General features: G+C 29.9%; 1 protein-coding gene across 5 annotated transcripts in view; it reads right to left on the minus strand.

Moving 5' to 3' along the window:
* Positions 1 to 9,066: 9,066 nt before the first annotated feature.
* The window catches only part of Fas3 (fasciclin 3), a 311,520-nt gene continuing 307,547 nt past the window's right edge, over positions 9,067 to 13,039 (minus strand). For 2 of the 5 annotated variants that reach the window (XM_035867455.2, XM_085661990.1), the window contains exons 10-11: positions 12,339 to 12,513; positions 9,067 to 9,568 (exon numbers count right to left, since the gene is read on the minus strand). In XM_035867455.2, coding sequence (XP_035723348.1) covers positions 9,335 to 9,568; positions 12,339 to 12,513 — 409 coding nt within the window. In that variant the 3' untranslated portion in view covers positions 9,067 to 9,334. Of the gene's footprint in view, positions 9,569 to 11,646; positions 11,689 to 12,338; positions 12,514 to 13,039 lie in introns of those variants that run through there. The other 3 variants (XM_035867454.2, XM_085661991.1, XM_085661992.1) reach the window with 2 other exon arrangements.

Genomic DNA, 13,039 nt, shown 5'->3' on the forward strand with positions numbered 1-13,039 from the left:
ATGTTAAAACGACTGATCGTAGGCATTTATCGATATTGGATTTAAAAAGGATCGTATGCGTTCAAAAGAAATTTAACGTTCATGTAACAATCAAGGATCCATCTTACGCGGGAAAATTTCGTTCTCACGATCCAACCGAATTGCATTCGATCAAAGCGTTAGAACTTTTCTTTAAAAAGTACAATTCGGGTATATTGACCTCGCCTGTATTAAATTTAGCAATTTGGAAAGATCCAAGATATTTCAGTATATTCGATGGTCAAGCTAGAAAGGAGAATTGTGAGCCAGCTAAAGATAGCGAAGATGGTTCGGCAAAATTATTTTTGGTCAAGGATTTGATAGGAGTTTATTTTATAATACTTGAAAAAAGTAACGTTAAAAATGAACCATTCGTAATTTATCCAATATCTATTAACGGTATTCTACCATCCTCTTTAATCGATGTTTTGGACGAACCAGAAAAATCTCTTGGGAAACCGCAAAGACGACCAAGTGGTTATAAAATTCAAGAGAAATTTCGTGCTGTCATTCAAGGATCATATCATTTGACGCATCCTGTAATACCGGAGATACTTCGTGGCCGTGGACATCTTATAATAGCACTCGCTGCTATAGTTTATTCATGTTTGGTCAATACGAACAAATGGACTACCGCTTTGATCGATTTGATATTCAATCAGTCGAACATTTATCTAATAGATCTTGTCAGAGCATTGGATAAAAATTTAGTCGACGAAGAATTCGAATTACGTTTGGACGATATAATGGGTGATTTGATATTAGGCGTTTATTCGGCCAAAATCAAATTACAACAAAACGTAATCCCTGGTTCTGGGAAAAAGAAAGGTAAACTTGCTATAGACAGTGGAATACGTGAATTCTTTGCTACCCAAAGAGCAGGCATATTGGATATTAAAAAATTTTATTACGCTATTTGGAAGCAAAACGATACGTATTATTTCATGGATCCATTTGCTTGCGACGAGGAAGGATTTAGAATAGATTATAGCGTTGAACGAAAGAAAATTAATGGTGCAAGAGATGCCGCATGCGTTACCATGAATAGTTCGATCAATCAAATGGTCGAAACTATTTTAGAAAATACTCTTAGCAAAGATAAAGATCCATTTTTCATTCATGGTATTAAGGTACTTTACGTGAAGACTGGTACGGTACACGAGGGTCCATTTGAAAAAATAATATACAGAGAAAGGGATACGAATCGTAGACCCTTGGCGCCATTGATCGAATCGTCCAAGGAAATTGTTGAAAAAAAATTAGACATGACACCTACAATAAGATACGAATTAGATAAATATTATGACGCCGAGACACAATTTCCAGAACTAATGAAAAATGCAAGTCAGTATATGTTTAGAGAAAATGAGCCAAGAACTTTTGTAACAGCTAGTAAACCAGTAACAAAAAAGACAACTACCGATGTAGACGTGGATGAGGTAGAGGAAGAGGAAGAAAAAGAAGAAGACGAAGAAGAAGAAAGAGATATCGATGTTGAAAAAGATAAAGTAGAATCGATTATAGACTCTGAAATAAAACAAATTACAGGTTATAACGTGGTAAATCCTCATCGTTTAATAGTCCAAGGTACGAAGAACTGTTTACATCCTGATTATAAAATTCGTTATAGAGGTAGACAAGGTTTAATAATTGCTTTGGTAGCATTGGCATATAGAAAATTGAAAGATCCATCAGAATGGAGAAATATAGATCTCGATCAGATCGTAGATATAGGTAATAAGAGTTACGAAGATGTTATCAATTGGATAAAGGATGGTAAACCCAAATTGAAAGGTGAAAAAGAAGAGGGAAGAAAAGAGAGAAGATTGGATGAGGAAGAAGAGGGAGCCGAGGAGGAGGAGGAGGAGGTAGAGGAGGAGGAGGAGGAGGAGGAGGTGGAGGAGGAGGAAGAGAAAGCTGCTAAAATTTTAAAAATGTTACCGGCACCAAGCCATTTGGATTTATCTATGTTACCAATTAGATTAAAATTCGCCGAGAACGATGTCGTTTTTAAAACAAAAATGAATTTAATCGCCGGTTATGCGAATCCTCTTGTAAACTTGGCCGAGGCATTAGAATGTTATTTCAATGATTACATGGAATTGATATTGGAAAATAAAAGACTTATGTACGGTATATGGAAGGAAAATAATAAATATTTTTTATTTAATCCTTATGGCAGCGACGAGGAAGGTTGGAGATTACTTAATTATCCTGCGTCATTTGCGGTCGTTGATACGATTAAGGAACTCACCGATATTATTTACGGTATATTGGAGTATAATGAGAATGATTTTATTATTCATTTTGTTTCATTGGATTCGATTCAACCTGGTAAATATACGGCAACGGAACAGCACGTTGAGATTCCTGATGATAGTATGATCAGGAAGTTTAAAACTAATTTCTTACCGGTCACCGATAATGATCTTGTGCAATTAGAAAAAGATAAATTGTTAAAGGATATGCAATCGGAGAAGGCTACCGTTATGACAGAAGAGGAAGTAAAAGGAGAGGATGAGGGAAAAGAAGAAATGGAAGAAGAGGAAGAAGAAGAAGAAGAAGAGGAAGAAGTTGAAGAGGAGGAGGACGAGGAAGCTTTAATCGAGGCACATTTAAAAGCATTGGAAGAAGCCGAAAAGAAACCTATTATTTGTCCACTTTTGGTAATAGAGGAGAAGGATCAACCCGATGCGCCTTATCGTTTGAATTTAATATTATTAACTGGTAATGTTAAAATACAAACCGAGGATGAATTTACACAAAAGATCATACATCCCGAAAGGATATTAGAAAAATTCAAATATATTCATCCACCGCCATACGTGATGCCACCGAAGGGAACGCTTTGTACTCTATTAGATGCAAAACATGCTAAGAGATCTATTCACTCATTGGTCTCTAGATTCTCGATAGATTCTAAATTAGAAGTTAAAAAGAAAGTTGACATTTCGGTGGCCAATTTACAAACTAAAGTACACGTGTTACCTCTCCCGGATGATTCTTATAAGCCAACGAAAATAATCAAACTTAACGATAAGAAATATTTTTATTCGCGTAATTTATCGATTTGTTTAATGCCACTTAGAGCGGTCAATGATATATACATACACGATATCGATCTGGAAAAAGAAACTACTTTAATATCGAAAGATCAAGGCGACGGTTATGTCCTTGAAAAAATTCCTGATATACCGGTAGGAATACGTATTATGCCGGAATTATTGCCACTTGGTCCTATCATTAAAACACCGATTTATGTTGAAAGAACAATAACTTGTAAAGAAAGGAAGAAACGTAAGTGTTTATTGACGAAAAGTGAAAAAGGAGAACCTATTATGGAGAAAATTATATGTGACACTGAAAATGTCCTCTTCGAGATGCTCTTCCATAATTATAAACCGTTAGAACAGGTCAGTTATTACGATTATATTGGAATTAATTATTAGATTTTTGTATATACTTGTGTAACTTCTTATTTTTTCTTTCCTTTTCTTTATCTTAGGAAAATTTTTATACAACACTCAAATAATTTCTCTAGAAAGATTTTTTTCTTTTTCTTTTTTGTTTACATAAAATCCTTTTTCTTTTTTTCTTTACCATGTATTTAGAAAGATAAATCGAAAATGCGGATAGATACTGATGACAAGGTAGAAATAGAGAAAAGTGCAAAAACGAAAAGTCCTAAATCAAAGTCATCTTTTGAAAAGAAACGAGAAGGATTTAAGGTAAAAAAAAAAAAAGAAAAAAAAAAAGAAAACATTTATTATTTTTTCTTTAATACGTAAATGCATACGTGGGCGCGTAATAATATATTTTTTTATTTTAAAATCATATTTTAAAGGTGATCGACGATAATATTGCCATACTTCGTTCGAACATGTGTCTTAAAAATGGTGCAGTTATCGAACCGTGTCACTTCAAATCCTGTTATTATGCCGCTATATTATGTTTGTTGGGAAAAATTCGCTTGGACGTAAATAAATTTTCTGATAACAATTTGGACGAATTTATCTATGCAGCCGATAAGATCCATCAACGGGTAGGAAAATTACGTTACAAACTTCTCAGATGGTTTAATAATTTTGAGATCCTCGATACAAATTATACCGTAATCATGAAACAATCTGTATACGCCGATCCAGAAAATTGCGAATCGGATAAATTTGAAAACGCAATGGAATATTTTATAGACAATAATGAAACTGGTATATTGGTAACATCGAATATCTCTTATGGATTTTGGAAAGCTAATGATCGATATTATTTCTTCAATCCATATGGTTGCGACGAGGAAGGTAAATCCAATGAGGAAGGATATGCCTGTTTGATGGAATTTTGTGATTTATCGTCGATGTTAAATAGAATGAAAGAAAATTTAGGAGGATCTGTCGATAAACCTTATAGATTGTATACCATGTTTATCGCTCATATGGAAACGAAATGTCGGAAAAAAAAGAAGAGAAAAAAGAAAACGAGATATTGCACGGAGAAAATAGAGGAAGAGGTTGAGGAGTCGGTTGACCTTGAGTATGGAAAAAAAAGTGATTCGGAAACGTCACTGATCGAATTGATAGAATGGGTCACAACGGGACATAAATTGGACATTGCTCATGACATGACCATACCAGGATTTTCTCCTATTCGATATTACGAGGCCTCGATGTTAGACGTAATAGTGTTGGAAAATGAAATAACCAGACCTGTGTTAGCACCGTTTAAAAAAAATATTCATTACGGTAAAAAGAATATTGATCCGCACGAATTGATAAAGTTGATGATAAGGAAAAAAATATACGATAGAAAATTTAAGGTACACGTTTCTGTGATCACACCTATAGATCTTTGCATAATGGCTTGGTCATTGATTCATGATCCTATACTTTGGTCTGTACGAACTATCAAAGGCTTATTCGATGCTAGTTGCGATTATACGTTTGATAGTATATTAGCTACAGAAGATTCAACTGTCCTTGACATGTCCGATGGTCTTTTACACGAATTTGAGATTGCCAATTATATATTTCGGGCAGTTTTTTTACCTTTACATTATGGTATACTTTATGCTGTCGAGGGATGGAACTTGGCAATGTCCTTGAAATATGTATTTGAGAGTTTAAATTATACCGGTGCTATTATCGTTTGCGAGGATAGTCACATAGGCGTAACTAAAGCTAAAGAGAATTATTTTGCATGGTGGATCGTGAAAAGAAGTAAAATTTTACGAATAATCACTTCAACCTGTATCGATGAATTTTTAAGGATTATCATAAAGGAGATCAATCAACCTGAGGAGATACAATTTGTTATGAGAGTCATTACAATTTCTTATGCACAAAAATTAGATCCCGATTGTTCCGATGTTAAAGGATTACACGAATTCGTTGTACCTACGACGTCTTTAGCTGAGATACACAAAATGGAAGCAGAACCGTATGATTTAGAAGCTATATTCAGACGTACCGTTCCCGAGGCCAAACCAATTTTCATTAATGGAACCGTCGCCCTTAGCGATCGTGAAACGATTAAAGAGCCAAGAATGAAGCGTTGCTATTTCGTAGCTATTTTAGCAGTCATGATTAAACGGGACGTCATTCAAAGTCCCCTCCCAGGAATGATCGACAAAATGATCGAGGTAGCTGAAAATCTTTACAGGGAATTTCACGAACCTAAATTTCATACCGAACACATATTGAGAAACGTAACGTTGATGAATAGAATATTCGATTTTCGAGATTGTGCATCCTGTTTAATAAAACTTACCATAGATTCGCATAATGATCGAAATGATTTTTATCTTCAAGTAAGCGTTAACGCAAGTGATTAGATTTTAACGATAATTAAAATATATCTGTTGTATTAAATATAATTACGTATTATTTCGTAGGTTAGGAAATATTTGAAGAAACACTTTATGAAGTATAGCAGCGGTATTATACAATTTAGTAATTGTTGCTATGGATTTTGGTATTCGAGAACAACAAATTCTTATTACTATTTGGATCCTTATCAATGTAACGATAAAGGAAGAAAAGTGTCGATCAATGGGAAGGCCTGTTTATGTATATTTTCTAGTATCTGTCAGATGGTAAGAAACATGTGTCTCAATCAAATAAAAGAGACAACGGGATTTTTTATACATCGACTTCACGTTGAATCGGTTAACGTGTCACCTTTTATCGAGTTCCAAGAGGATCCAATGTGGATTTATTTGGATTATCATTGGACTTTCGATCATGCTCCGAAAATAATTAAAACTTATAAAAGAACTTTATCGAAAAAAAGACGAAAGAGGAGATGTTACGATAAGAAAGAGGAAAAAATGGGAAAAACAATGAAATCATATTGGAACAATTATGTTATCGAAGTTAATGATTTGATCTATTCGATTTGGGGTACGATCGGTTGTTATGATACTAGATTTGGTAATCGTGCTGGTAAAAATCAAGCGGCTATTAGTGTCGCTGTATTGGCCATGCAATATTTGAGTCATCCATCGAGATGGAATTCGGCTGTTTTAGATTCAGCAGTTATATGCGGTGACTCTTATTACACGGAAAGTTTGAAAAGTTCAATAAGAAAGTGTTCGAAACATTCGAACAGATATAATTTACAACCGTGTTTCAAAATATTCCCACACGTTTGGACGATCAATTATCAGAAATCTATATGTGGTATACTTTATGGTGGTCGTAATAGATTAACCCTAGCTGACGCTTTAAAAATGGCATTCAACGATGCACCAAACATTTTAATCGAATGTAAAAAAATCACATTAGGTGCTTTGTTATCCAAAGATGGATATTACGTCGGTGATCCTTGTTGGATCGGTCCGCCACTCTTTAATAAAGATCATGGTGGTATTTATGTTTTACGTTGTAAAAATTTTCATTCTTTCGTCTATGCTGTTACGAAAATGTTAAATACTAATCAGAGATTAGAATTTCGTATTACACCTGTGATATTTACCTTTGAACAAGAGGGCTTTAAATTGACCGATAACAAAGGACATTCTTTAAGGAAAAAGATACTTTTTGAACCTTTACATACTACACCTGGAAAAGTCGAAGGTTATGACGTATCTATACCTGGAGGACTAACTGTGACAGAAGCCGATTCTTATTTAAGCTATAATAGAAATTTAGGTTTGGGTATAACGAAGGGCCACGAATTAGAAAATATTCAATTACCATCTCTTACTCCTGAATTGAAAAAGGAGAATTTAAATAGCATGCTCGTTAGTACTACGTGGCATCTTAATTTAGGTCAATCCGAACGTATAACGAAACCCTATCCAATATTCGATCCTATAATCTTAGAACATGTTCCTAAAGAATGTGAAGAAAGGATGATTGATACCTTCGAAGCATATTATTATCCGAAAAAGTCGATCAATGATATACTCAATTACTGTGACGATTATCCCATCGAAATAGATTTTATGAGCCATTTAAATATATCTACTACTAGTGCTGAAACTTTGACGTTTGATAGACCATTAGAATGTTCTAAACCTCGTAGATTTATCGCTGACAAAAGTTCTCTTGAATTTAACAAATTGACAGCTGACATGACAGATGAAATTTATAAAACTTATCAACATCGTTTACCACGACGTGAAGAGGTACTCATTGTTGACGATGAAAAGGATCAAGATTTAGAAATTAGTCCAATTTATACCGAAGAAATGATTGATCAAGAAGATGAGGATATTGAGCTTGTGGAGGAAATTGAACCTATGGAGGAAATTGAACCTCTGGAGGAAATTGAACCTGCGGAGGAAACTGAGCCTACGGAGGAGCCTTTACTGGAAACTGACGTCGATGAAACTGAGGCTACTATTACGGACGATGAATGAAAACGTATGAAAAAAAAAAAAAAAGGAACAACGAATGAATAGAAGTTTCTTCAAGTTATCTTTTAAAGATTATTAAAATCTCTAACGTCATTGGAAAAATTATATTATAAAAATGAAACGATTGTAAATGGAACTTCATATAATCTCTTTTTGTGATTTAAAAAATATTCTTTTTTTTTTTTTTTTTTTTTGTTTTTTTTTTATTTTTTAAGATTTTTTATTTATTTATTAAAAGGCAAAAATACAAAACGAACTATATTTATTCAAAGTTTAACGCTAATTGGAATTCATTCGACGAACTTAATAAACTTAATTGTTACGAATGTTTTAATTTATACACATGCGCTTCTCTTTCTTTTTTTTCTCTTTTTTTTTTTTTCTCTTTTTTTTTGGTTCTTTGAATTTATAAAAAATTCACATCAGACAAATCACTTTTGTCAAGACTGAGATATTACGATTATTATGATTTAGAACAATTAATAAAATATACCGATCATGCTTCTTTTTTTCTTTTTTAAACGTGCGTACAAATTATTACGTTCGAACATGGACGTTTTCAACAGATTTGTACAAATTACTATTACAAAAAATACTACATACCTATTAACTAATGTAATTATTATTTCATTAAAAAAAAAAAAAAAAAAAAAAAAAAAAAAAAAAAAAAAAAAAAAAAAACAGATTTTTTTATATAAAAAATGAATTATTAGTCAAATCGTTTTCTTCTTCTTTGTTTTTTTTTGTTTTTTTTTTTTCGATCGAACAACGATATATAAATTAAAAAGATTATTACAATAAAAAAAAAAAAAAAAAAAAAAAAGAAAAAAAAGAAATAAACAAAGAGAAAAAAATATGTCGTGCTTCATTAAGTACATACGTGCTCGAATACGATATATAGAATAATATTCAGATAGTATGTACATACTACTATGATCTTAGAATAATTTCAATATTTTTTTTCTTCATTTTTTACTTCTTATTCATGATCTTTTATGATCGCATACTCGAGACATTAATAAGTATGACTAGAGACTAATTGAAAAGAAGAAAAAGAAGAGAAAAAAATAATCGAAGAAATTATCAAAAGAAAAAGAAAAAGAAGAAGATATAATAATAATAATAATAATAATAATAATAATAATAGTAATAGTAATAATAATAATAATATTAATAATAATTAAATATAAAAAAATAAAAAAAATGTTTCGACCCTTGTATTACTATCTAAATATATAAAGTATTATTCTTTTAAAGTTAATTTGTTGATAAGTACACGAAACGCTGCGTGATCAGATTTTAAGCAACATTAATACGAAGAGAAAATTTATGATTTCTTCTTTTTTTTTCCTTTTTCTTTCCTTTTCTTTTTTTTTTTTTGTTTTTTTGTTTTTTTTTTTTTTTTTTGTTTTAATGTATATAACGAGTTGAAATATTAACGATCGTAATTTGTACGAGAGATTATTTATCCGGTGTCTCCTCATTAGCTGTTTCTGGCTTTGTATATAAGATCTCTGCATATTCGGTTTTGTCCTCGTTCAAACGTCGCGGAGTTCCACCTTGTTGTTGTAGGGTTAGATCCAATTCCGCATAAACTATTCCACCTTCGTTATTTCCTTGATTTATTCTACTCTCTTGTGTTGATGATTGTTGTTGTTGTTGCTGCTGCTGTTGCTGTTGTTCGCTTAGTTGAAGCTAAAATAGTCATACACACAATTCAATATAATTATAATAATTACAAGTTATTATTATTATTTATTATTATTATTATTATTATTATTATTATTATTATTATTATTATTATTATTATTATTATTATTATTATTATTATTATTATTATTAGTTTAAGATTTAGTAGATATTTTTAATTAAATATTTTTAAGTAATGTAAATGTGAATAAAATGTAATAAGAGTGACAGTAAGTAAATAATAGTAGCAAGAGAGTAATGATTTTTTTTTTTCGTTTCTTTTTTTTTTTTTTTAAGCTAACATTACATTCCTTATGTTACACCATTATTCTGAGCTTACGTATAATAATGATGTAAGATAAGATTAAGGTAAACACGGAGTAAGCGCAAAATAAGCATAGGGTAAGCACAATATTTTTATTACTAAGGGAAATTTTTTTTTCAAGTTTTTTCGATCTTTCTAATTTCGTATAGTCGCGACAATTAATAAATCTTCTATTTTTTATTTTATAAATAAACAAAATAAAATTTATCTAATTATAATAAAAATTTTTACGATTTCGTTATATTTACGTTTGTATTACGAAAGAGAAGGAAAAAATTCAATTATAAAAATTATTAACAAAATTGATTTTTATTATATCGATATAATTGAAATATTTAAATAAATGAAGTATAAATTCCACTTGAAAATATTTTTTGTTTCAAGTCTCTATGACATTTCGTTCCGAAGATATCGCCTTGGTAAGATTTCCATTCATTATTCGTAGAAAACATCTCATTGTAGTAATAGTATAGTAAGTAGTAACTCGTCAGCTATATAATTTTTTCGATATTTATATGGGTCATTGTGTCAATGAGGCTATTTGTATAAAATAATGTAGGTCAGTGATTCATGCTAAACGATTTCTTTTATACGGTATATTTCCAGAATTAATAATCGTAGAGATATGAATGGACTATCATTTCAAAGAGAATAAATTTCTCTATTATTTAATATATTGTTAATTAATTAATAATTTGTTATAAACAATTTTTATAAACAAAATATTTACGAATCGATTTTATCATATTTCATTTATCAAAAAGATAATCAAATTGCGTATGAATTATGATATTACATAAATCGATAAATTGTCAAAAAAAAAAAAAAAAAAAAAGAAAAAAAAAAAAAAAAATCAATTTTTTTACTGAAGTAACAATTTTTTTCTACATTTAACATTAATACACTAATTGAGACATCTTTTATATGCTTATGAGAATATCTTCGAAATTAAAAGTCTTAGAGACACGAATTCGATTATTATTTTAATGGGCAGAATTTTTTCTTTTTTTATTTTTTTTTTTTTTTACATATTATTATTAATCAATTAACAATTTGTTATAAACAGTGTTTATCAAAAAATTTCTTACCAATCGATTAAATTTTATTTTATTCAAAAATATATTCAAATTGCGATCTGATATATAAAATTATGTAAATTGATATATTATTAAAGTAAACAAATGTTTTTTTTTTTTTTTTTTTTTTTATTATTATGGCACAACTTCTTTTCTACATTGTTGTACATAGTACTCACTTTTGTTTACATGGGAATATCTTTAGAGTTAAAAAGTTGTACGGAAATTTGAAATTCATCTTAAAGGAGAAACATTTTCTATTTATCTTTTTTGTTTTTTTTGCTTTTTTTTTTTTTTAAGTGCTTGTTTTTTTTTTCTTTTGGTATATATAGGATTTATATGATTTATGTATGCAAATTGTACGGCAATATTAAAGATTGATTTCATTCACACAAATTGGAAGGATCATAAGGCTCTTTGAAAATATCCCTTTGGTTGTTAATGAGTCTCGAAAGTTTTAAGACGGAGAAGTTGGAAAGCTTTGGAGACTTATTTACGTTTTCCCGGACAACTTGGTGGAGGCGAGGAAATTTATGTAATAGCCTTCGAAATTGTAGCCCGTCAGAAATAATTTTCCAATTAAACCTCAGCAGTAAGAAAGAGATAGATAGAGATAGAGTTAGAAAGAGAAAGAGAGAGAGGAAGAGAGAGAGAGAGAGAGAGGAAAAGGGAGGAAAAAGAAAGAGATTGAAAGACCTTTACACAGCAGTGGTATAAATTTGAATCTATAAGAAAAAAAAAAAATAAAACTTTTATTTAAATTCTTCTAAATTTCTATTAATATTTATTATAAAATTTCTTAAAAAATTTCTCTATATAAATATTATATAATGTTGTTTCTTAAAAAAAAGTTTCTAAATAAAATACATAATATTGAACAATTTTATTACTTTGAATTTGTATATAAAATTTAAAAATTTCATTTTATATAATTTTACAAGATGGACCAAAAGTTTTTAGATGATGTTAAAAAATCGAGATTACTTTCATTTCAAGATATTTTAGACTAAGAAATTTTCGTTTTTCTATTGTAAAACTACAAAAGCAAGGAATAACTTTTGTCTCACCTAATTAACTTTTGGTACCATCCTGTGTAATATATTTAATATATTTATACATATATCTATTATTTTATTACACTTTTTATCTCTTATAAAATTTCTATCCTGAATGATACAATGTTATTTCTTAAAAAAAATTTCCTTTTACATAAATTATACAACAGTTTTGTTTCTTCGTAAGAAAAAAAAAAAAAAAAGAAAAGAATAAGAAATAAAAAACAAAGAGAAATAAAAAAAGAAAAAAGAAAAAAAAATACAGAAGAGAGAAAAAGGAAAGAAAAGTATCTTAAATATAATCCTTATGAATTAATTACCTTTTCGTCGTCAACTGTAACGACAGTTCTCATAGTATCCGTATCAGCACCAGATACTTTATCCTTGTTACGTCTGAATAGCTGAGTAATACTGATTTTTGGTTTACGTCCACGTCCTGAAGATGCAGTATCTACTTCTGTCCTTGAATATCTGCCTGCACTTTCCGTGTCGCTACTAATAAAGAGAAAAAACTATTCTTACCGTTGTTAATCCATATATCTTCTACCGACGTACGTATATATCTTAAAGGATTGTTGTCCTTTATTATCGTACAATACAAAACGACACAACACTTCATTCAGTTTTATTTATCTATGATTGTTTTAAAATTCATTCAACTATTATATATTCTTTGATAAATAATATAAATGAATTTTGACATTGACATCATTAAAAAAAAAAAAAAAAACAAAAAAAAAGCAGATACATAATATAACATTTCACAATTGTATAAATTAATATTAGAGATTTAGAGATAAGAGATGATATATTTTTTCTTTCTCCCTATCTATCTCTCTCTCTTTCTCTTTTCCCACTATCACTCTCACATAACATGAAACACATAACTCAATGTTTCATAGAATTTCTTCTCATGAAACATACTTAATGTTTCATAGAATTTCTTCTCATGAAACATATTCAATGTTTCATAGAATTTCTTCTTATGAAACATACTCAATGTTTCATAGAATTTCTTCTC

The sequence above is a fragment of the Vespa mandarinia genome, chromosome 16 (assembly GCF_050613455.1).
Source record: "Vespa mandarinia isolate Hongniang chromosome 16, ASM5061345v1, whole genome shotgun sequence".
NCBI classification, from domain to species: Eukaryota; Metazoa; Arthropoda; class Insecta; order Hymenoptera; family Vespidae; genus Vespa; species Vespa mandarinia.